At 47.1% G+C, this 23,471-nt stretch overlaps 1 protein-coding gene and 1 pseudogene across 1 annotated transcript; both read right to left on the minus strand.

Moving 5' to 3' along the window:
- Window positions 1-938: 938 nt before the first annotated feature.
- On the minus strand, window positions 939-3,257 carry Sephs2 (selenophosphate synthetase 2). Its single transcript, NM_001079889.2, has one exon. It carries the CDS (start codon window positions 2,981-2,983, stop codon window positions 1,628-1,630), a length of 1,356 nt encoding a protein of 451 aa, NP_001073358.2. The 5' UTR covers window positions 2,984-3,257; the 3' UTR covers window positions 939-1,627.
- A 12,697-nt stretch (window positions 3,258-15,954) lies between these two features.
- Window positions 15,955-16,465, minus strand: Ndufa13-ps4 (NADH:ubiquinone oxidoreductase subunit A13, pseudogene 4; annotated as a pseudogene).
- Window positions 16,466-23,471: the final 7,006 nt, after the last annotated feature.

The following is a 23,471-nucleotide window of genomic DNA, read 5'->3' on the forward strand; positions in this document are numbered from 1 at the left end:
TTAAAACTTTTCTTTCTCCTCTATCACCATCTCTACCCCCAACGTCCAAAGTACTAGGCACTGAACCAAAGCTTTTATGCACGCTAGGCACTTTCCAGCAAATCCTAGGTCAGAGCTTTCTTTTGTAGGGGGGCTGTTGAGAAAGTGTCTCACATAGAGGTAACCCAGGCCAGCCAGCCAAGGACCAAGGATGATCTTGAATTTCTGAGCCTTTGCTTCTACCTCCCAAGTGCCAGTGGCACCACCGGCCTTATTTGGTGCTAAGGACTGAACCTGTGCCATCAGGTATGCTAGGCGAGCCCTCTACCAACTGAGCCACATCCCCAGCCCCTGGCTGATTTTTAATGGTTAAGAGGAGCTTTCAATCAGGCTTCCTTGTCTACTGCTGTGCCTGGAGTTTGTCTTTTCCTCCTGGAGGTAAAAGGCAGTCACCTACCTCAAAGTAAGTGTGTGTGTGTGTGTGTGTGTGTGTGTGTTGGGGGGGGGTTGCAAGTGTAAGGGCATAATTGCCCTGTATTACAAGCTTTTAGCCACCGTCTCTTCTCATGCCAACTCCTTGCCTTCACCTCACTGAATCCTTCTAGAGCTTTTGGTTATCGTCCCCATCTTCAGATGGCCTCTTCTATGCTGCTAAGCCATCTTTTAAGTTTTTTTCCCCCTAAAATCTCCAGAATTTATATCCATTCGAGTCCTCTTTTGTCATCTCGGGGGACAGTGCAAACCCAAATCCCTTGGCTCAGGGGCAAGGGCAACATCTACTTTCTATTCTGCAGGCTCTGGGTGCAATGTCAAGGGATAAGAAGTCAGAGTTCCAGCTGGTCCTGGCAGCAGATTGGAGGCAGAAGCAACATCAAGGGTTCAAGGCCATTCTCCAGGACCCGAGAACCTGTCTGAAACAAGATAAAGTGACCCACAGAACCAAGCATTAGCCACAAGAGTTTTCCAACAAAGTCCCTTTTATTTAGTTAGCTGTTAAGAAATTTTTTTTATTAATTAAATCTCTGGAAATTTTCAGTGTAAGATTTAGTATCTTAACGGCCGCCAACACCTGGCTCTGAGGTTTGATCAGCCTCTCCCAGTCCTTATTAGGAGTTAGAGGGAGAAACATCATTATCAGAGACCAAGTAAGGTGGCTATGGCCTTCCTTTCCTGGCTGGACAAGTTGCTCAACTCTTGCTCAGAACAGGAAAAGAGGCAGTTGCTCAGAAAAAAAATTAATGACAAATTTGACAATAAATCAGTAAGAGTTCTCCTAACAATTTAGACTTATCAATATGTTGGTCCAGATAATTTTTTTCATGTTGCAGTTTACTTTTTTCTGTATGTAATCTTAATAATCTTACTCCCTGTGCAGAAATGAATCAACTCAGTGCAAAAAATCCCTAAAACTGGAATAGCCTCATCTTGCTTTGGGAAAAGGTTTTTTTACTCCTCATTCTCTCAACAGATGAGCACACATCCCCTGCACTTCTGGGTCTGGATGTACACAGGCAGCTTTTGATGGAACTAGCAAAAGTACCTAGAGGCACTATGCCGGCAGCCTTTGGAAAGGTCTTAAAATCAACCCTGGCCAACAGTCTGTGAGCGTGTAGAATGGCTCCGAGTTCCCAACAAGGGCTATTCCATTTCAAGAACTAGGCTCAGAGGCTGCATTGGAATTGTCAGGAGCAGCAGCAGCAGAAGCAGAGGCTCCCCGAGGTAGAACTTCAATAACGCGAGGCTTGTCAATGATCCGGGCTGTCCGGTTTCCCTTCTCCACGATGCCAACAATCCAAGCTTGGTGACCCTCTCCGTACTTGGAAGATTTGATTTCCGAACAAAAGCGGGCCGCCTGTTCTCTTGGCAGACAGATCAGTAATCCCCCAGAGGTTTCAGCTGATGTTCCTTGGAGGAGGCCAAAGCGCCCACTGGCTTTGCTGATCGCAGCCATCTTGGCAATGATTGGCAGATTGTGAATGACAAAGGACACTTCATTTTTTTGCTGTTTTGCGAGGTTCTGGGAGTGTCCTAATATGCCAAAGCCTGTGATATCCGTGGCTGCGTGAGCATTAAAAGTGTGCATCAAGCTAGCAGCAGTCCTGTTCAGAGTAGCCATGTTGAACATAGCTTCCTGATAGGCTAGCTCTACTTCCTCTCTGGAAACCACCATCTTGATTTTATTCCATTTCTCAGGATTATCCAGCCATTGGTGGGCATTGGCAGCAACCTGGGTTCCTAAAGGCTTGGTTAATACCAGCACATCTCCTACCACAGCGCTGTCAGGCATTATGAATTCATTTTGCTGACACACCACAGTGGCAACCCCACCGATGATAATCCAAGGGTTGACCACTGTCTGTCCACCAGTCACTGCAGTTCCTCCCTCTTCCGCAGCGTCACGAAAGCCTTTGATCATGAGCGGCGTTACCTTCTCTCGTTCCTTTTCACTCATGCTCTGGCTCACACTGAGTAACATCAACATGTTGTCACACTCGGTAATGCCCATGGCATAGAGGTCACTGAGCACATTGGCACAAGCTATGCGCCCCATCATATAGGGATCTTCCACCAAGGGGTAAAAGAAGTCGGTGGTCTGCACCAGCGACAGGCCTCCGTGCCTCAGGGGGATGACGCAGGAGTCCATCCCAATGCTCAGCGAGGGGAAGGCTGAGCCCGGGCCGGGCCTGGTGGTCAGGCCCCCTTCCTGCACCGTCTCTTCCTGGCCCCCGACCAGACCCGAGGTAAGCGGGGGCTGCAGCGCGGGCCGCGTCAGTCCCTCCAGGAGTTTGAGCAGGGTCTCCTGGGGGACCTTGCAGCCTCAGCCTTTCATGCCGGAGAAGCTCGTCAGCCGCCAGCTCGGGCTGAAGCCCAGTGTCTGGGGCTCGAACGGCCGGTAGTTGGAGAAACTCCGGCCAGCAGACCAGCCCGCCGGGCCCAAGGAACCTTCCGCGGCCACTAGTGCCGCCATGGCTTCTCCGCTGGCGCCTGCCGCCGCTTCCGCCATCGCACCGCCCGCCCGGGAGGCCGTGCGAACCAGAAGGCCCTGGTACCTGCAGGCGATTCTAATTGCCACGGTGGGTAAAGGTTAGGCCTGGAGATGATCTACCAAGAGAAACCGATCGGAAGACTCAAGCCACGCTGCCTGTCCGAGCGCCGAGCGGCCTGTATTTATATACAGCATGATTGACAGTCGCTCCATCCAATGATCATTCTCGTACCGAGAGGCGGGCTTCCTTTATTCAAAAAGGTGTATAACAAATTAACCGTCTGCTTGCACCACCGGTCCCCGCGAGGTCGTCACGTGAATCCCTTGTAACTGGCCTGGAACGCAGTTCTCTGTATAGATCAGGATGAACTCGAACTCGCATCCATCTGTCTGTCTCAGATTCCTAAGTGCTGGTGTTACAGGTGGGAGCCACGTTACCTGTGCGTGTCGTGTTCCCTTCCCCCCATTCCACTGTGAACCTGGTCTTTGAGTTGGCTGGGGGGAAGTCACCTCTACCAAAGTCATGGAATCGCTTTACCGAAGAATAAGTTACTTATAGAAGGAAGCTCTGGCACTTGGCTAACCCCGTAAAAGTCAGAACAGTCCTAGGGGTCATTTGACAGGACACAAAGCAATCTAGGCTAAGAAAAACTTTAAGGGGAGGTTTAGGGGAAGAAAAGGGACATTGCAAAGTAAGTACTATCATTACGTAAGCAAATTGCAGAATCGATGTTGTGAAATTTCACATGGACTTAAAAATTCTGCACAGGTTTGGGTACTGCTTTGGCCATTAACTGCCAGTGGTGAGTTGCTGTCTCCTGTGCAAGTTAACTTATTAGTGCAACAGAATAGTTTACTTGGCTACTCTGTGCTAAGATGTTTATATTTCTTGAAGTTAATATATATGAGAATTCAGATCCAGGCAGGGAGGTTTGCCAATGTCTACTAAAATTATAAGTGCTAAACCCAGAGTAGTGGCTTCATGCCTGGAATACCACCATTTGGGAGACTGTGAGATAGGATCACTGTGAATTCCAGGCCAGCCTGGACTACAGCGTGAAACCCTAAACCAAATAAATGAATAGATTTTTCCACTGTGTGATCCCAGCACTTGGAAAACTGAGGTAAGAAGATGATGATGTCCCTGCTTGCTTGGGCTACACAGTGAGAGCATGTCTCAAAAAGCCTAAAATGGGTGCTGGAGAGATGGCTTGGTGGCCAAGAGCACCTGCTGTTCTTGCAGAGAACCTGGGTTCAGTTCCTGGCACTTCTATGGTGGCTCACATCCATAATCCCAGTTTCCAGGGCGTCTGAGAACACACAACACACAGTCAACACACCCCACACATATAAAATAAAAGTGAATAAATCTTATCACTGTTGTCTTTGATCATGTGTGTGGCTGTGCAGGGATGACCGTGTAGTTTGGTTCTCTCACCTTTACAAGGATTCATGGACTCTAACTGAAGTTGTCAAGATTTTCCCAGCAGTTGGGCGGGGAGGTACACACCTTTAGCTCCAGCACTTGGGAGACAAAGGCAGGAGGATCTCTGTGTTGAGTTCCAGGACAGCCAGGGCTACACAGAGAAACCCTTTCTCAGAAAACAAAAACCAAACCAAAGATTTTTCACAGTAAATGCTTTTACTCACCAGCCCCAGATTATAATTTTTAAAATAAGAACTATAGCTTTAGTTGCAATATCCTAATGTATTATTTTATGTGTTATTTTAATTTTCATACAAATGTGAGTTAAACTTCTATTTCCACTGTATAAGAATATGTGGTGTGGGGGCCGAAGAGATGGCTCAGTTGTTAAAAGAGTGGTTGCCGCTCTTCCAGAAGACACACATATGTTTGTCATTTCCCACCAGGTGGCCCACATATCCTTATCACTCCAGCTCCAGGGTATCTAAGACCTTCCTCTGGCCTCCTCAAACACATGTGTCATAGAGACAGGGTTTCTCTGTGCAGCCCTGTCTGTCCTGGAACTCACTCTGTAGACCAGGCTGGCCTTGAACTCACAGAGATCTGCCTGCCTCTGCCTCCTAACTGCTGGGATTAAAGGGGTGGGCCACTACTGCCTGGCTTAAAAGAAAGCATTTATTTAAAAGGAAGACTATCAAGTTCAGGTGATACTCCAAGTTCCATATCAGAGTGGAACAGAATCAGAATCCAGCAGCCTGCCCCAGAGACCACTCATTAAGCCTGTCTGGAATACTTCAGAAGGACAGAAGGACATATTGACAACATTTAGGACTTGAAGACATGATTTTTTTTTTTTTTGAGACATGGTCTCACTGTGTAGTCCAAACTAATCTTGGACTCACAGAAATCCATCTGCTTCTGCCTCCTGGGTTCTGGGATCAAAGTTGTGCACCACTACACCCCACATTCAACTTTTATAATTTTTTTTTTTTAAGAAATAATTTCTATGTGAGTACACTATTGCCGTCTTCAGACACTCTAGAAGAGGGCAGCAGATCTCATTATAGATGTTTGTGAGCCACATGTGGTTGCTGGGAGTTGAACTCAGGACCTCTGGAAGAGAAGTCAGTGCTCTTAACCACTGAGCCATCTCTCCAGCCCCCTGCTTTCACCTTTTAAAGAAACACTGATTGCTCTTTAATTTGTGTGTGGGTGTTTTGCCCACATGTTCGCAGGGGGAAGTAGAGTTACAGATGCCATTCGGCTGCTGGATCGGAACCTGGGTCCTCTGAAGAGCACACACAGCTAAGTCTCTGAGCCATCTCTCCGTTCCCTCCACTTTTTAAAAAGAGGAAAATAGAAAATAAAAGGGGGGGGGGCTGGAGAGATGGCTCAGAGGTTAAGAGCACTGTCTGCTCTTCCAGAGGTCCTGAGTTCAATTCCCAGCAACCACATGGTGGCTCACAACCATCTATATTCAGGTCTGGTGCCCTCTTCTGGCCTGCAGGCATACATGCAGGCAGAAAGCTGTATGATGTATACTAAATAAATAAATAAATAAATAAATAAATAAATATTCTTAAAAAAAAAAGAAAATAAAAGAGGGGTTGGGGATTTTGCTCAGTGGTAGAGCGCTTGCCTAGAAAGCGCAAGGTCCTGGGTTCGATCCCCAGCTCCGAAAAAAAGAAAAAGGAAAAAAAAAAAAAAAAAGAAAAGAAAAGAAAAGAGGAAAAAAGAAAGCTCAGGGTAAAGCGGCTGGCCACCAAGCCTGAGGACCTGGGTTTGATACCAGGGACTCAGAAGCATCAGAAGGAGAGAATTGACTCCCACAGGGTCCCATACATGCATGCACACATACACTGCTTATTATACATACCCATGTAGATACACTCACACCCACATAGAAACATACATCATATGCACACACTAAATACAATGTAATTTAGGAGAAGTAAAGTATATTTTAGAATTTATATTGCCCAGCACAAGGCCCTGGGTTCGGTCCCCAGCTCCGAAAAAAAGAAAAAGAAAAAAAAAGAATTTATAAAAGCAAATCATGGTGCAGTGATAAAACAATAGATGTGGACACAAAAGACCTTTTTTCAGGGATTTCGTAAGGCATTAATTATACATAATTTATTTCCAATGACAGTTCTCGAATATATACTGTGTCATATTTAGTCCTGTAGCTCTTTCCATCCCTCTCCACTCTGCTGGCCTCCCTCTTTTCTAGGCTTGTCCTCCTCCATCCTCTTGCCTTGGTCTTTAGGGGATGTAGGGCTAGCCTACCAATGAGCTTCACGATCTCCCACCCTAACCTGACCTTTGATCTTGGCCTAGCTTTTACACTCAATGTAATCAGGCTGTGACCTTGAGGAACTGATAGAACATCCTGCCCCTCCATGCCACTTCAATAAATTGGGACTCGTTATTCCTGATTAGGAGTTTGCACTCGGACAGAGTCAAGCATAGAGGCCTTTGCAGCTTCTCAGCATATGGTACACCTGAAGGAGCCGCCTGTGTCAGAGGGAAAAAGAAAGTCTGGCGTCAGCTGGTAAGTTAAACAGTGTCTAGTCCAGGAGGCCTATTGTTTACTTTCTCTCTTGTCCTTTGGACTTTCCCCTCATGATTAAAATTTGTCCTATTTGATGACAGTCATGTAGGCTCATGTCTGGGTATGCAATGTCCCCAAAGGCTCATGTGTGGGGCACTTGGGCCCCAGTTGATGGATCTGGTTGTTTTGAGGTTGTTGGACCTTGAGGGCTCTGATCTAATCAATAGACTGATTCAGGAATGGATTCGTAACTTGGGGTATTGGAGGGGGTGATAAACTAGAAGGGGGACTAGGTCAGAAGACATAGCCACCGAGGTCCTGAAGGGCGTGTCTTCTCTCTACTCCTTTCTGCTGCTCTGGTTTCTTCCTGACTGCCACCAGCTTGCAGCTCTGCCACACTCTTCTGTGGTGACACTCTGCCTCTCTACAGGCCCACGGCAATGGGGCCAGCCACTAGGATCAAAATCACAAGGTAAAAGATAGCCTTCTTCCCTGGAGTTTGTTTTAAATTTAAGTGTGTGTGTGTGTGTGTGTGTGTGTGTGTGTGTGTGTGTGTGTGTGTGTGTGTGTGTTTCTCTTCACAAAAGCAGGGTCCAGTTGTGCAGAATGCTTAGAATCATGATACCCCACTAGTACACATAACTTTTAGGTTTTTATTCCTCAGTTAAAACAAACAAAAGTTTGGGAACCAGGAGAGGTAGCACTTTCCTATAACCCAGGCACTTAGGAGGTAGAATCAAGGTTCATCAGGAGGCCAAGTCATGCTTGGCTATACAGCAAGTACCAGACTACACTGGGCTCCATGACACCCTATCTCAAAAATTAAAATTAAAAAACACACGTATGACCTCCTCTGTGCCAGCCACTGCACTAGTCATCAGAGACACAGCAATGAGCATGACAGACAAAGCCCACTGTCAAGCTGGCAACTGTACATCGTGTGATGACTCTTGCTGCCAACCTGCATTTCTGAGTTCAATACCTGGGATCTACATGGTAGAAAGAGAGAGCTGATTCCTACCTGTTGTCTTCTAACTTCCACATGTGTGTAGTGGCTCACATGCATGCCCAAACATGCACGAATGCACGAGGGCATACACACACACATACACACACACACACAAAACCCAAAAAAACAAAAACTAAGGCCTGCTGTCCTTACACTAGTGGGACCAGACAGCAACCAAGAGCAGCCTCTCGAGATGAAGGCTACGGAGAGATCTGAGGGGGAGATGTGGTTTATAAGTGAGTGTCCTGACGGTGACTGAGAAGGAGCCTGAATGAAATGACTTGTGCCTAGTGAGTGGGAAAGTGGAGCTGAAGGAAGAAGTCAGGCAACTCAGAGCCTTACAGGAGGGCAGCAGGCAGAGCCCAGGGCTCCCACGCTCATCAATTGTTGCATGACTAACAATTTCAGTTTGTTACAGGAGTCTGTGTATTGGGCTACACTAGCTGGCTTCTTTGTTAAAGAATTATTCTAGACGCCTGGAGAGCTGACTCTGGTTAAGAGCACTGACTGATGGCTCTGCCAGAGGATCCAGGTTCAATCCAGCACCCGCATAGTGGCTCACAAACATCTGTAACTCCAGTTTCAGGAAGTCCAGTGCCCTCTTTTGGCCTCTTTGGGCACCATGTGCACACGTGGTGCACAGACAGACAGACAGACAGACAGACATGCAGGCAAACACAGCAGTTAAACCTGGAGACCCACAATGATGTCTTCTCTCCCTGCACTTTGACTCTTCTGGTGTTCCTAGGCCAGGTTCAGCCTCAGTTTCAGCCCCCACCTTCCTGGAACTTGCTCTGTGGGGGCTTCTAACAACAGGATCTGCCTGGAAAGACTTGAGATTGACACCCAGAACCACAGCCCTCACACCCTGTCCACCATCACTGTCAGAAGGGGGAAGAGCTTGAGTGACAGAGTTGGGTAAATTCGAGTCATCGCCTGCGGGGAGTGGGGGTGAGGGGTGGAGGGTTGGGGTGTGGGTAAGAGTGGAGGGCTAGGGTGGGGGAGTGGTGGAGAGGAGGGGTGGGGTGGGGGAAGGGAGGAGGGATTGGAGGGGTGAGGGGGAAGAGGGAGGGGCAGGAAAAGGAAAGGTGAGGTGAGGGGTGAAGTGGGGAAAGGAGAGGGGGGGTGGAGGGGTGAGGGAAGGGAGGAGAGGGGTGGTTGGGGTAGAGTTGGGGGAAGAGAGGGTCAAGTGGTGTTGGAGTAGAGGGGTCAGGTGGGGATGGAGGGGTTGGGGGCAGACAGGTAAAGAAAGAACCAGAGAGAGAAAGGCTGTCTCTGAATCCCAGAGGAGTTGCATAGGGGGAGCTCAGAGATGGCAGGAGCAGGATGGGTTTGAAAGAGGAAAGTGACAGTCTGGGGAGAGGCCTTTAGGGCAGAGGCAGCACAGCGCCTAAGGCTGCTGTAGAGTGAACCTGGTGTGGGAGAGAAACATCGAGAGACAGGTGTGCCCGGCAGCAAGGGGTGAGGGAGAGGAGGAGGCCTCGTCAGGGACACTAGAGAGGGCCAGGATGTGCTGCGCTTTTAGAAAAGAGGGCTGACTGAGGGTGGTGGGGTGGGAGGTTGAAACAGAGTAATAGCTACAAATGTCCTCCAGAAACCCAGGGAACAACAGTGGTGTGCCCTGCATTGGGCACTCCACAAATGTCGAAAGGCAGAGTCTGGAAAGATTTTGAAGGTAAAGCCAACAGAACTTCCTGTGTGCAAGCTTCCATGGCTCTTGTCATGCTGGCATCTACTAGGAGTCCTAGCACTTAGGAGGTAGAAGCAGGAGGTTTAGAAGTTCAAGACCATCCTTAGCTACATAGCAAGTTGAAGACCAATCTCAGCTACATAACAGTTTGTCTCAAAAACAAAAGACAAAAACCCAAGAATTCTCTTTCTCTCCCTCTGCCTGCCTCTCTCTCTCTCTCTCTCTCTCTCTCTCTCTCTCTCTCTCTCTCTCTCACAGAAGAGAACAGAGGAGGATTTTTAGCTGTGGAGGGCATGGCGGGGTTGTTGTGGAGGACTGTTCAGGCTGCAGGATGAGCAGAGACTGCAGGAGCAGTAGACAACGGATGCCCAGTGAGGACGGGGTGACTTGAACAACGGGGTGTGGGGAGGGGATGGACAATGCTCATCTGCCTCTGGGTCTTGGCACAGCCACTCAAAGCCCTTTGCCAATGTTTTTTTCCCCTCTGCTCAGAAAGCGCTGTCGTCACACAGAATGAAGTTCACACCATGGGGTGCCAGGCAACCTTGGGCTCTCTTAAGCTTGTATCACTCACTGGGTTCTGTGATCCCAGAGCGCAAAGAGAGCCTTGTGTCCCTGGATATCTAGGAACAAGATCAACACGCCTGTAGATGACGACACCACCTCACAACGTGGAAAGGCCGGAGACCCCTTCAAGTGTTTGCTAGATGTGTTTTCCATACGGGAATGGGGAAGAGGACAATACCGACATTGTTGTTTACAAAACTATTGGAAACCTTTATTATCCTTTCCTAATTATAAAAGTAATATGGAACTGAATTACGACCCTGAAGGGACAGCATACAGCATAAAGGATGAGACCACACAGTGAAGGGTGGGCTGTAGTAATGTCCAATCATTTTTGATATAAGGTGAAGGGCAGGGGAGTTTCCACCAATCAGGTTAGGAGGAGGTTCCTGGATCTGGGAACATGACCTTAGTTTGACCTTGCCAGTAAGCCAGAGAAATTATCCTTGTGTCTGAAGTGGGACAACTGTCTCCTTACAAGTTGTCCTGAGGAGTCTGGATCCAGACAACTGTGTCCTTATAACAGAAGCTGCTCAGCTCTTGAGAAGTCCCCAGCTCCCCTAGGGCCTGAGATCTTGAATTTCTCCCTGTGATTACATGGCGTCTGCAAAGGAAATGGTAGTACTTCGAATGTTTCTTTTGCTTGTTCCCAACAGTCCCGAGCCCAGCACGCAGGCATGGTGGGACGCATCCGCTCTCAGCAGCACTTGGCAACTGGAGGCAGGAGAACCAGGAGTTCAATGTTAGCCTTGATCGCAGAGTCAGCTTGAGGACATCCTGAACCACAGGAGACCTTGTCTTAAACGAAACAAAGATGAAGAATGGGTTTGTGATTTAGTACAATGGTAGAGTGCTTGCCTTTCAAACGTAAGGCCCTAGGTTCAGTTCCTACCACAGGAGGAAGGTACTTTTAATTTAAAAATGACATATCTCATTTAGCTCAGTGGTAGAGCGCTTGCCTAGGAAGCGCAAGGCCCTGGGTTCGGTCCCCAGCTCCGAAAAAAAGAACCAAAAAAAAAAAAAAATTACATATCTAGCAGCACACAGAAGTTTCTTTCTTGTTTTATAAAGAGGCTTTCGTGAGTTGTTTTTTTCCCCTCCGGAGGTGAGGACCGAACTCAGGGCCTTGTGCTTGCTGGGCAAGCACTCTACCACTGAGCTAAATCCCCAACCCTCTTTTGTGAGTTCTTAATTTATTTTTATCTAAAGGGAATGGTTGATTTGCCTGCATGCATATCTGTGTGCACCACCTGTGTGCTAGGTGTCCAACCCTCTGGCAGAACAGTCTGAGCCAGGTCTCCAGACATTTCTTAAAACTTCATCTTCTGGGCTGGAGAGATGGCTCAGCAGTTAAGAGCACCGACTGCTCTTCTCAAGGTCCTGAGTTCAATTCCCAGCAACCACATGGTGGCTCACAACCATCTGTAATGGGGTTGGGTGTGTCTGAAGACAGCTACAGTGTGCTTATATACATTAAGTAAATAAATAAATCTTTAAAAAAAAAAAAAAAAACTTCATCTTCTGTTTCTAGATACAACTCAAGACATCCCTATGATTTAGAAATAATAACAATGCCACCTTAAAAATATCCCTTTTTAAATACATTTATTAAGGAGAGTTTAAGACTAGGTAGGGTGCAAGCACTTTCCCGGCATGTGCAACAGGGTTCTCTCTCCAAGGTTTAAAAAAAAGGGGGCAGAGGGGTTGGGGATTTAGCTCAGTGGTAGAGTGCTTGCCTAGCAAGTGCAAGGCCCTGGGTTCGGTCCCCAGCTTCGGAAAAAAAGGGGGGGGGCAGAGAAGTGGCAGGAAAGAATAACTTCCTGTCTAGGAGATAGGCAAGCTGGCACCTCTGTTCTGTAGCTTGTTCACTCTGCTTCCGTCATCATGACAACCACGCTAGCTAATCCTCCATTGTTAGATATCAAATAGTGCTCTAGCACACACGCATGCCCATGCATGCTCATGTTCTCCTCCTCTGTCTCTCTCTCACACACACATGCACACGCACACACGCACATGCGCACACATTTATATTGCAATATGAATTATGTTGGTAATTGTTATATGCTGCTTCTGTTTGTTGAAAGCAGGTCTCAAGAGCAAGAAGGTGTACACTTGTCTCCTCCAAGCCCTTGGTGCTGGGTCGACTGCTCCTCACGTGCTATAGCAGGAAAAAAACAACAAGCAGGTATGGGTATTAAAAACTCGATATCTGGGCTGGGGATTTAGCTCAGTGGTAGAGCGCTTACCTAGGAAGCACAAGGCCCTGGGTTCGGTCCCCAGCTCCGAAAAAAAGAACCAAAAAAAAAAAAAAAAAAAAAAAAAAAAACTCGATATTCGGGCTGGAGAGATGGCTCAGCAGTTAAGAGCACTTGACTGCTCTTCCAGAGGTCCTGAGTTCAAATTCCAGCAACCGCATGGTGGCTCACAACCATCTGTAACAGAGATCCCATGTCCTCTTCTGGTGTCTGAAGACAGGTACAATGTACTCACATACATAAAATAAATAAAATCTTAAAAAAAAAAACCCAAAAACTCGATATCCTTGTTGGCAATGGTGGCGCACACTTTGAGTCCCAGTACCCCGGAGGCTGAGGTAAGCAGATCTCTGAGTTTCAGGCCAGCCAAGGATCCATAGTGAGACCCTGTCTCAAAAAAGGAAAATGAGACAAAACCTTACTCCAAACCCACATAGGGATGTGTTCTTGAGAACGACTTGTGGGTAAATCCTTCCCAACAGACTTTACCACGTATAAAATGCCTACGGTGATAAAGAGATGGGAAGCTCATCCTCAGAGAGAAAGCTCAACTGGGAACTTCCATTTATTGCCTCGACTTCCTAGTCAGTCCCAGCCTCACCGTGAGACCCCATCTGATGATGTCTGCTGTCTGCCTGTTACTGTGCCTCCTTTTGCCTTTATTTCAGTATAGAATAAGAGAAAGTTCTGGACTTCCTTTGGTCATGGCTTATGACTATGAGGTAGACATTTGCCTTCTTCTGGACTTGGAGGCTTCTTTCTACTCAGGCAGGAGATTGACTGTGCGTGCACACATTAAAACATTTGCTGTGAGGGCTGGAGAGATGGCTCAGCGGTTAAGAGCACTGACTGCTCTTCCAGAGTTCAATTCCCAGTGACCACATGGTGGCTCACAACCATCTGTAATGAGATCTGATGCCCTCTTCTGGTGTGTCTGAAGACAGCGACAGTGTACTTATGTATAATAAATAAATAAATCTTAAAAAAAAAATTTTTGCTGTGCAAGCATGAGGACCAGAGTTCAGATTGGCGGCACTCGTGTGTTTTTTGGACCAGCAAAATGGCCCAGTAGGTAAAAGCCTCTGTCCCAATAGTAGTTGGAAAGCACACACACACACACACACACACACACACACACACACACACACACACACCACACACACCTGCCTTGAAGGCCTTCTCAGTTCAGTGAATGTGAACCTGGGGGCTGAGGCTGCCGAAAGAGACGTCTCCCATCACTCCATTTAAGAGGTGTGCTGGTAAGGCAGTGACAGGGCTCTCTTCCCATATGGATGCAGGCATGGCATGTTTTGTAGGATCAAAGCTGTGGGTAGCAGAAGTCCCAGGCTCCCAGAGGGAAATGCTCAACAGTACAGCCAAGGCAGAGCCAGTCACTGGCTCTCAGGTCACTGGCTGTAAACCCCAAGCTCTTTTGGCCATACACAAAACCAACCACATTTTGACCATTCACAAAATCAACCACTGTTGTGCTTTGCCCTGAAGTTATCTGTATTTTGATGCTAATTCCACTGCCCCGAGGACAGCCGCCTAGTCACATAATCAGGAATCAGGTGACTTCACCAGAACCTTTTCCGCATTGACTTTGTAAAGTACAGGTGAGGGGCAGGTACAGGATAGAAGGAGGCCTGTCATTGGAGGAGAAGGAAGGATGGGCGGGAGGGGAAGTTTGAAGGAAGAGAAGAGAAAGGGAGAGACGAGACGGAGAGAGGGGAAAAGCCATGGCAGGTGATGTTAAGATTCTGCTCTGTGTATTTACAGGTTGTTATTAATGTTCTCAAGGAATGGATGGTACCGGGCTTTGTATGTTTAAGTGGGCAACTATATCTTACCAATTGGGTCAAAGATTATTGTGTTGTGTGTTCTTTTATGTGAGGGTTTGAATGTAGGAAAGTGTGCGGCTGGGATGTGTTTCCTCCAAGATAACTAGCAGATATCTTGGGGCACTGGGGTGTGGACCTAGTGGGGTAAAAGACAACAATACCTTATTTATTTTTATATATATATTTTTTTTGTGGTTCATTTTTTCGGAGCTGGGGACCGAACCCAGGGCCTTGTGCTTCCTAGGCAAGCGCTCTACCACTGAGCTAAATCCCCAGCCCCTATTTTTATATTTTTACAACAACAAACCACAGCTCAGAGGTTGGGAAGGAATGCTTGCCTGCTCTGTGTGAATACAATCCCCAAGAGATACCATCCTGACAGAACTCTTACCTATGGTATATTCAGCTTAGCCCGCCCTCAGAAATTTAAAGAGACAACTTCCTAGAACTTGAGACAACCATGTTCACTTACTCTCAGATCTGTGATGTAGGATATCTTGGAATATGGTGGTGGACGTGTAGAGACACACTTTCTCTAAGACAGCGTCTCCTTATCTCTTGAAGCACTGAGGTGACCCCTACACTACTGTCAGATGACCAAAGCTCCTGTGTCATCACACTGGAGAGGAAGTGGTAGGTGTGGAATGTAAGCCAGAAGACACCAGCTGAGTGCCGCCAGTATGCCCATCCCACGTACGTGCTTCTGCAGAGACATTTAACTGGTTTGTCTATGGCCTGTGGATGATCAGTCTGGTGGGACTGGAAAAAAGCAAGGAGGCCCCACCTGGCTAGCGGGCCAGAGTTCCTGTTCAGAGGTCCATAGACCCCCAGAGCGGCCAGAGGCTCCCTACCTGCTACACTTTTGCTGATGCAAGATTTAAGAGCCACAAAAGTGACACAGCAGCACCTGGAATGACTAGGGCAGCCATTAGCTGTGGAGACTGTTCAGTTGTTACTGTTAGCCTTTTCTCATTCTTTAGTATCTACTTATTTTATTTGTTATGAGTGTTTTGTATGCATGTGCATGTGTGACCCGTGTGTGAGTGCCTGGTGGTCAGAAGAGGACATCCAGTTTTCCCAAACTAGAGTTAGGAATGGTTGTGAACCATGCTGTGGGTGCTAGGAACTGAGCTCAGGTCCTCTGTGAGAGCGACAAGTGCTCTTAACCAGTGAGCCCACGTTTCAGCTAGTGGTCTTTGTAGATCCCCTGGGCCGGAGTACAAGACATTGGTGACTGTGTGCATGTACTTTCTCTCAGTTTTTAAAAAAAGATTTTAGTTCAGTTTTTATTTATTTTGTGTATATGAGCACACTGTCGCAGTCTTCAGACACACCAGAAGAGGGCATCCGATCTCATTACAGATGGTTGTGAGCCACCATGTGGTTGCTGGGATTTGAACTCAGGACCTTTGGAAGAGCAGTCAGTGCTCTTAACAGCTGAGCCATCTCTCCAGTCCTTTAGTTCAGTTTTAATTGAAATGTGTACATCTCTTTCCTGTCTCCACTCTCCAACCACCCTCTGTTTGTTAGTCTTACTGGTGGTGTTGGGATCCGCCCCTAGGCCCACCAAGGCACACTAGTCAGGGATTGACCAGGACTTCCTTTCACCTCTATTTCATTTGAAAAATATTTTTTTTCCAACAGTTTATTTGACTATTCTTTATTATGCACGTCGGCTCAGGCCCTAAGTGTACCCGGTGAAGCCGAAGTTGGTGTTCGTGTTCTCCATCTCCTCCTTGGTGCGTAACCCATAAAGCTCGCCGATGAGGGGTGGCACCCATCGTGTGGTATGGAACATAGACTCCCCCACCTTCCAGTTGGGCACATCTTTCATGATGATGGCCTCCTCCTCCAGATTCTCCCGAAGAATCTGCAGGGTCCTGCGGTCTTCTCTGCCTGGAGGAGTGGCATGAGGGCGATCCTGGCCTCCAAGTCCTCGATCAGCAGGTGCCTACACTCCTGGTTCCACCTCATTATTCTCCAGTAGCCAAAGATCAAGGCCCCGATGCCCAAAGCAAACATGCTGTATCCCGACAGTCCCCAGCAGGGCAGGTTCCGCTTGTAATCGATGGGGCTGTAGCCCCCTGGTGGGGGCATGTCCTGCTTCACCTTCGACGCCGACATACTTTCAGGATCCCTGAAAAATATTTTTAAAAAAATTTATTTCATATGCATTGGTGTTTTGCCTGTATGTATGGCTGGGTGAAGGTGTGAGTTACATACGGGTTTGTGCTGCTCTGTGGGTGCTGGCAATTGAACCTAGGTCCTCTGGAAGAGCAGTGGTGCTTTTTTTTTTTTTCTTTTTTCTTTTTTTCGGAGCTGGGGACCGAACCCAGGGCCTTGCGCTTGCTAGGCAAGAGCTCTACCACTGAGCTAAATCCCCAACCAGCAGTGGTGCTCTTAACTGCTGAGCCATCTCTCCAGTCCTGATTTGAAAAGTTTATGTGGAGAGATGGCTCAGCAGTTAAGAGCACCGACTGCTCTTCCAGAGGTCCTGAGTTCAATTCCCAGCAACCACATGGTGGCTCACAACCATCTGTAATGGGATCTGATGCCCTCTTCTGGTGTGTCTGAAGACAGCTACAGTATATTCATATAAATAAATAAGTCTTTTTTTTAAAAAAAGAGTTGTCGTGATCATGATGTCTCTTCATAGCAGTAGAACCCTAACACAGAATGTCACTTTGTGGCCATGCCGGCTTTAAACTCGGAGTCCCAAGTGCTAGTATCACAGGTGGGTGGCACCATGCTTAATGGAGAATTGTAGACCTGTGCTGTCTTTGACTGATAAATGCAAGGAGAACAGTCCTGGTGGTGACAAATTTTGCAAGTCATGTTGCCATTTCCTGATCACCCTGTTGACTTCTGTCTGAGCATTGAGGTCACCTTAGAAGCAGAGCTTTGCAGAGCTGTCCTTACCTCACTAGTGTAAAACAGGAAGGAAGAGTCACCCTAGAAATGGGTTTCCAGCTGTGCCCTGTCAGCACAGAGACCTGGGCCCTCATCCCTCAGGTCCTCAGCAGGCAGGGCCTTGCCTTCAGAGAGCAGTGAGTGGATTTGGTTTTTCCTTTTGCAGGAGTTTTGCAAATGGGGAGACCTCTGGTCTTCCTATTCTTGCCTTTGCTTTTGATATTGAACCGTGAAGGTCTTAGGGCTGCATGTGGCAGCAGTCATTTCATTGAAGCCACAGTACGGAAATTCACCTGGCATCTCTTAGTGTCGGGTTCTGCTCCAAACAGAAAGTGCGTGCATAAGGAGAGTGTGCTGTAAATCCAGGTGCGTGCCAGTGGTGGTGACTCCCATGGAGTTTCGAAGAGCACCTGTGCTGGCACGTGTCAAAGTAGTTTTCGGAAGTTAGTCTTGATTGCCATCTAAACTATCTTTAAAAGTGTCTCACCTAAATTTGTGGTGTGTTTTCAAACTTTTATTTTTCTAAGTCAGCTAACTGTGCTTTTTTTTTTTTTTTTTTGGTTCTTTTTTTTCGGAGCTGGGGACCGAACCCAGGGCCTTGCGCTTCCTAGGTAAGCGCTCTACCACTGAGCTAAACCCCCAGCCCCGTTAACTGTGCTTTTAGAGAAAAAAAAAAGTTTGCATCTACTTCTTTTTGTTTGTTTGTTTTTTGAGACAGGGTTTCTCTGTGTATCTCTGGCTGTCCTGGAACTTGCTCTGTAAATCAGGCTGGTCTTGAACACAGAGATCCCACCTTCTTCCACCTCCTGAGTATGGGAATTAAAGGCGTGCTACACCATGCCTGGCAATTTGGTCCATTGTTTTCCCCCTTTGGTTTTGGTTTTGGTTTTGGTTTTCTGAGACAGAGTCTCTTTTAGCTTAAATAGCAGTCTTCCTGTCTCTGCCTCTTCCCAAATGCTAAGATTAGAGGTGTTTGTCACTATTCTACATTCTCCCCTCCCCTCGCCTCCATCTCTGAGAAAGAGAGGGTCTTGCTATGTAGCCCAGTTTGGCCTTAGCTTTGAGCCTGGACCTTGTAATCTTCCTGACTCAAACACTCAAATGTCAGGATTACGGTCGTGTGCCATCATGCCCAGCTGTCAGAAGTTTACAGAGCTGACGAGGGCCACACTCATGTTTCTGAAGTTAATATGGCAGTCCCTTTGAGGGAGAAGACTGGGGGAGAAGAGCTTTGTTATGACCACTAGTTCCAGGGAGGATCAAAGAAAAGTCTGAGGAGAAGGAATGAGGATGAGAGATAGTTCAAAGGACTTGATAACTGACCAGGAAGATGTGTGTGTGTGTGTGTGTGTGTGTGTGTGTATGTGTGTGTGAGTGTGTGTGTGTGTGCACAAGAGACTGTGTATGACTGTGTATGTGTTAGTATGTGTGTGCATACGTGTGTGTGTGTGTGAGAGTGTGAGTGTGTGTGTGCACAAGAGACTGTATGACTGTGTGTGTGTGTGTGAGAGCGAGAGAGTGTGAGTGTGTGTGTGCACAAGAGACTGTGTATGACTGTGTATGTGTTAGTATGTGTGTGCATATGTGTGTGTGTATGTGTGTGTGTGAGAGTGTGTGAGTGTGTGTGTGCACAAGAGACTGTGTATGACTGTGTATGTGTTAGTATGTGTGTGCATACGTGTGTGTGTGTGTGTGTGTGAGAGTGTGTGTGTGTGTGCACAAGAGACTGTATGACTGTGTATGTGTTAGTATGTGTGTGCATACGTGTGTGTGAGTTATGTGTGTGTGTGTGTGTGTGTGTGTGAACGAGAGAGACACAGAGACAGAGATAGAGACAGAGACAGAGAAACACGTGTTGCCTCAGGACTTCCCCAATGTGGTCCCAGTCTAATATCTTTGTGGCCAAGTTCCTCAGGGGAATCACTCTCTTGACCACTGACTTCCTGTAACTCTTGAGCCTCACAGCTTCCTCAGCCTCGTAGTTTTGTTTTTTAAGATTTATCATTAGTTTATGCATTAGTCTTTCCTTTCCTTCCATACATGGCCTGCTTATATCTCTATGAAGGTGTCAGGTCCCCTGGAATTGGAGCTACAAAGTTATGAGCTGTGGTTGCTGGGATTGAACCTGGTTCTCTGGAAGAGCAGCCAATGCTCATAACTCCCGAGCCATCTCTCCAGCCCCAGCCCCACAGTTCTTAAACAGAAGGAAAAACAAACAATAAACAAACAAAGTATTTGCTGTGGTTCAAACACACATATCTCTCCAGGAACTGGAACTCAGATTCCAAGGTGGCAGTAAAAAGTGAGAAGCAGACTGAGGTGTATTTCAGTAGAACTTAGGCTGAGGCCCTCGGCTCAATTCCCAGAACAAAAGGTGCTGGTCACTATGCCCAGCTGTCATGCTTGCCCCTTCCTTCCCGTCCTCTTAGCATGGCAGCTACGAGGGCTCTGCCCTCACAGACAGTGTTGGTACCCCATAAACAGTCTCAAGGGATAGTCTGTCCCTTTCTCCTTTTAAAAAGGCTTTATTTAATTGATGTGTGTGGGGAGTCCAGGACGGCCAGATGGAGACATCAGATCCTTGGAGCTGGAGTAGTAGGAGTTTGAGAGCCACCAGCTTGGGCACCTTTATCTCCTGAGCCATTGCACTATGTAGCTCAAGTTGACCTTGAATGTCACAAAATTCCCCTGCTTCAGTTGGGATTACCCAGCTGTGAGGGCCTCCTTTCCTGCCCCTTACACTGGGCTTCCAACTTCCCTGTTTCTCTTTTTGTGATGAGAATGCTCATTCTATTTTTGATCCTCTGCTGCATTTTGGAAGCTCATAACTTGCTCAATGTGACAGATTCAAAACTGGAGGAAGATCTGGTTCCCTTCAGCCTCAGGATGAACCAAATGTTAAGTTCCGTCTTGTTGCATGTAATTATTAAAACACAATCCATGCTATTGCCAGCTACTCTCCGGCCGCAGCAGTCTCCCTGCCCCCATGGCTATCCCCATGTGGGGTCTGCCGGAATTCCCACTTGCCTCCAAACCGCTCACACTCCCAGTCATTCACCCCCTATGGCTAGCTGTCAGAAATCTCTGTAACCCATTAAATTCAAAACTCCAGAGACTTGTAAATTAAATTATCAGCCAGATTTATAACAGTAAGTTCTCAATCACAAAACGCTCACACAATGAACTCAGAGCCAATTAACACTGATGCAAGCTGCCCACCTAGACTGGACAAATTGCCCTATATTATTCTATTGCTCTTCTATGATACCCATAGCTACCTGTGGCTATTTCAAGCCGCGTGGATCTGTTTCACACTCTTCCTCCATCTTTCTCTGTCCTTTTCTCTTCTCTGTCTCTCTCTCTCCCTCTCTGTCCTGTCTCTAAAACTCTCAACCTGCCTTCCTTTTTCACTGCCCAATCACAGACTCTAGCCTTATCTTTTGCTGCCCTCACCTGCATACAGACAGCAATCCAAGCCTCCTGAATCCAGCTAGATGGCGGTTTAGGAGATGGGCATAGTGCTGAACCATTGTCTGGGAAGCAGGGAATGGCAGACCTCTGAGTACCAGGCCAGCCAAGGCTACACCGAGAAACCTTGGAGAGAGCCGAGAGCGAGAGAGATGGGAGGGGGCACCAGTGAGGAAAGCCTTGAAGGCTGAAAAGATTGCTCAGCACAGAGAATTAAACCGTAACGCAGCACCTCTGCGCTCTTACTCAGCATGGGAGAGAACCTGGAGCCAAGGACAACATGTCCAGTGCCGTGCCCTTGACCTACCGCCCCAGCTTCATCCTCCCCTTGCTTTTGAGACAGAGTCTTCCTAACTCAGTTACCAAGGTTCAAACTTGCCATTCTCCTGCTTCGGCCTCTCAATTAGCTGGGATTACAGGTTTAGGTGACACCTCGGCCTGTTTTTATGCTTCTATAAATAGTAAAATTACACATAAGGCTCGTGTCTTAACACACTCACTTATTTCACCAGCTTCATCTTCAAGATTTTTGAAATATACACATGCAAATATCGTTTTGTTCTGTCTCTGAGATGGAGTCTCATATACTCCAGGTTGGCCTTGGATTCACAAAGCAGCTGAGGATGATCTTGAACTCTTGATCCACCTGCTCTTACTGCATCAAAATTTTTTGTCCAGACAGAGTTTTCTCTGCGTAGCCCTGGTTGTCCTGGAACTCACTCTGTAGACCAAGCTGGCCTTGAACTCAGAGATCTGCCTGCCTCTGCCTCCCAAGTGCTGGGATCAAAGGCATGCGTGCCACTGCCCAGTTCCCTTCTTTGTTCTTTAGGCTTTATTCATACCTACACCTGCTCATACAAATACATTTGTACTTTAAAGACTAATTCCCGCAAATGATAAGCAACGTTATGTATTTGTCTTTCTGAGTTCGGTACTTCATTTAATATTATACTTTCCAGATCCATTCACTTTCCTACAAATCTCACAGCTTTACTTTCTTCACATTTGAACAGCATTCCAGAACGTTCTATACTACATGTGTCTGTCCGTCATCACTTGATGGACATCTGAGCTGCCTCAGTTTCCCTGCTACTGTGAGTATAGGATACACGTGGCTCTGTGATGAGGCATTTATCATGGGTACATGTCCAGACGTAGTGGAGCTGGGTCATGTGGTAGTTATAGTTTTAATTTTTTGAGAAATCTCCATATTGATTTCCGTAATGCTGTATTTGTTGGCATGCCCACCAGCAGTAAATAAGGGATCCTCTTTCTTCACATCCTCATCAGTGTTTGGTGTTGGATTTCATCACATCAGCCATTTTGACTAGGGTGAGGCAGGATGTAGAAGTTTTAATTTACATCTCTCTGACTGTGGATATTGAACACTTTAAAAAAAATACTTATTGATCATTTGTTCTATTTCCTCTTTCCCTTTCTGATGGATGTAGCCCTGTCTTGTCTGGGATTTTCTCTGTGGACCGGCTACCCTCAAATTCAGAGGTCCCTCTGCCTGCATGTGCCACCACAGCTGGTCTAGACTCTATCGTGACGTGTATTTCCCTCATGTTTTCCTGTACAGTTTCAGTATTTAAGACTTTGATCCACTTTGAGTTGATTTTTCTTCCCGGTAAGAGACATCTCTCATTTTTATCTTTCTGCAGTTAGACACCCAACCTCGTGAGCACAGTGCGCTGACTAAGTGTTCTTTCCACTGCACGCTTTTGACACTTATGTCAAAAAGTAAGTGGCTAATTCAGCCACTGTTAATATAGTCAAACCTAGTGTGTTGCTTCTGCAAGGCCAAACAGAAGATTGCTGTATAAGGCCAGCCTGGACCAATCAAGAGCCTATCTTAAACAAAAGTCAAACACGGGGCGTGTATGTGCACAGAGAGAGAGAGAGAGACAGAGACAGAGACACACACATACAAGACACACACATACAAGACACACACACAGACACACACGCTCGCACACACACTCATGTGAAAATGTTTCTCACACATATGCTCATGAAGTTGTACACTCATCTGTACCATCTCAACCCAGACTCTTAAGCATCACCTAAAGAACTTAACCCCTTCCATCAGCAGCATCCACTTTTCTTCCTCCTCCTGCTCCTTGACAGTCATTCATCCACTCTCTGTCTCCTTAGGCTTACGAGTCTGCGGGCTGGGGATGACTCGATGATAGACAGCTGAAACAGAGGCCTGAGGCGCTATACAAGTTCCAACACCACGTAAACAAAACATTTACTTATTCTGGACACATCACTCAAATGAAGTTCCCCTTGTGACCTTTGCACTTGGCTGTGTTCCCTGAGTCTGTTTTCAGGGTCTGTCTGCAGTAGCATGCCCTAGCCGTACCTCACTCACAACTCTCCACTCCCAGTTGCAGGACTCACAGGCTGCCATGGCTTGCTCTGCTCTTCCTGTCATAGCCAATTCTACTGAGCATTCTTTCATGTGTTTGTCAACCATTTATACTTCAGAGTTAAAGAACTGTCTGTCTGTGGTGGGGATGTACTCCGTGGGAGAGCTCTTGTCTAAACATACATAAATGGCCGGCACGATGCCGCAGGCCTTAATCCCAGAACTCTGGAGGCAGAGGCAGACAGATCTCCATGAGTTCGAGGCCAGCCTGGTCTACAGAGTGAGTCTAGGACAGCCGGGGCCACAGAGAGAAACTTTGTCTCAAAACAAAACGAAAAACAAAAAGACCCCAACAAAAACAAAGCCAAAAGAACCCCATAAATAATATGAACTGAGCGGGAAGCTCAGA

This window comes from Rattus norvegicus, chromosome 1 (assembly GCF_036323735.1).
Source record: "Rattus norvegicus strain BN/NHsdMcwi chromosome 1, GRCr8, whole genome shotgun sequence".
NCBI classification, from domain to species: domain Eukaryota; kingdom Metazoa; phylum Chordata; class Mammalia; order Rodentia; family Muridae; genus Rattus; species Rattus norvegicus.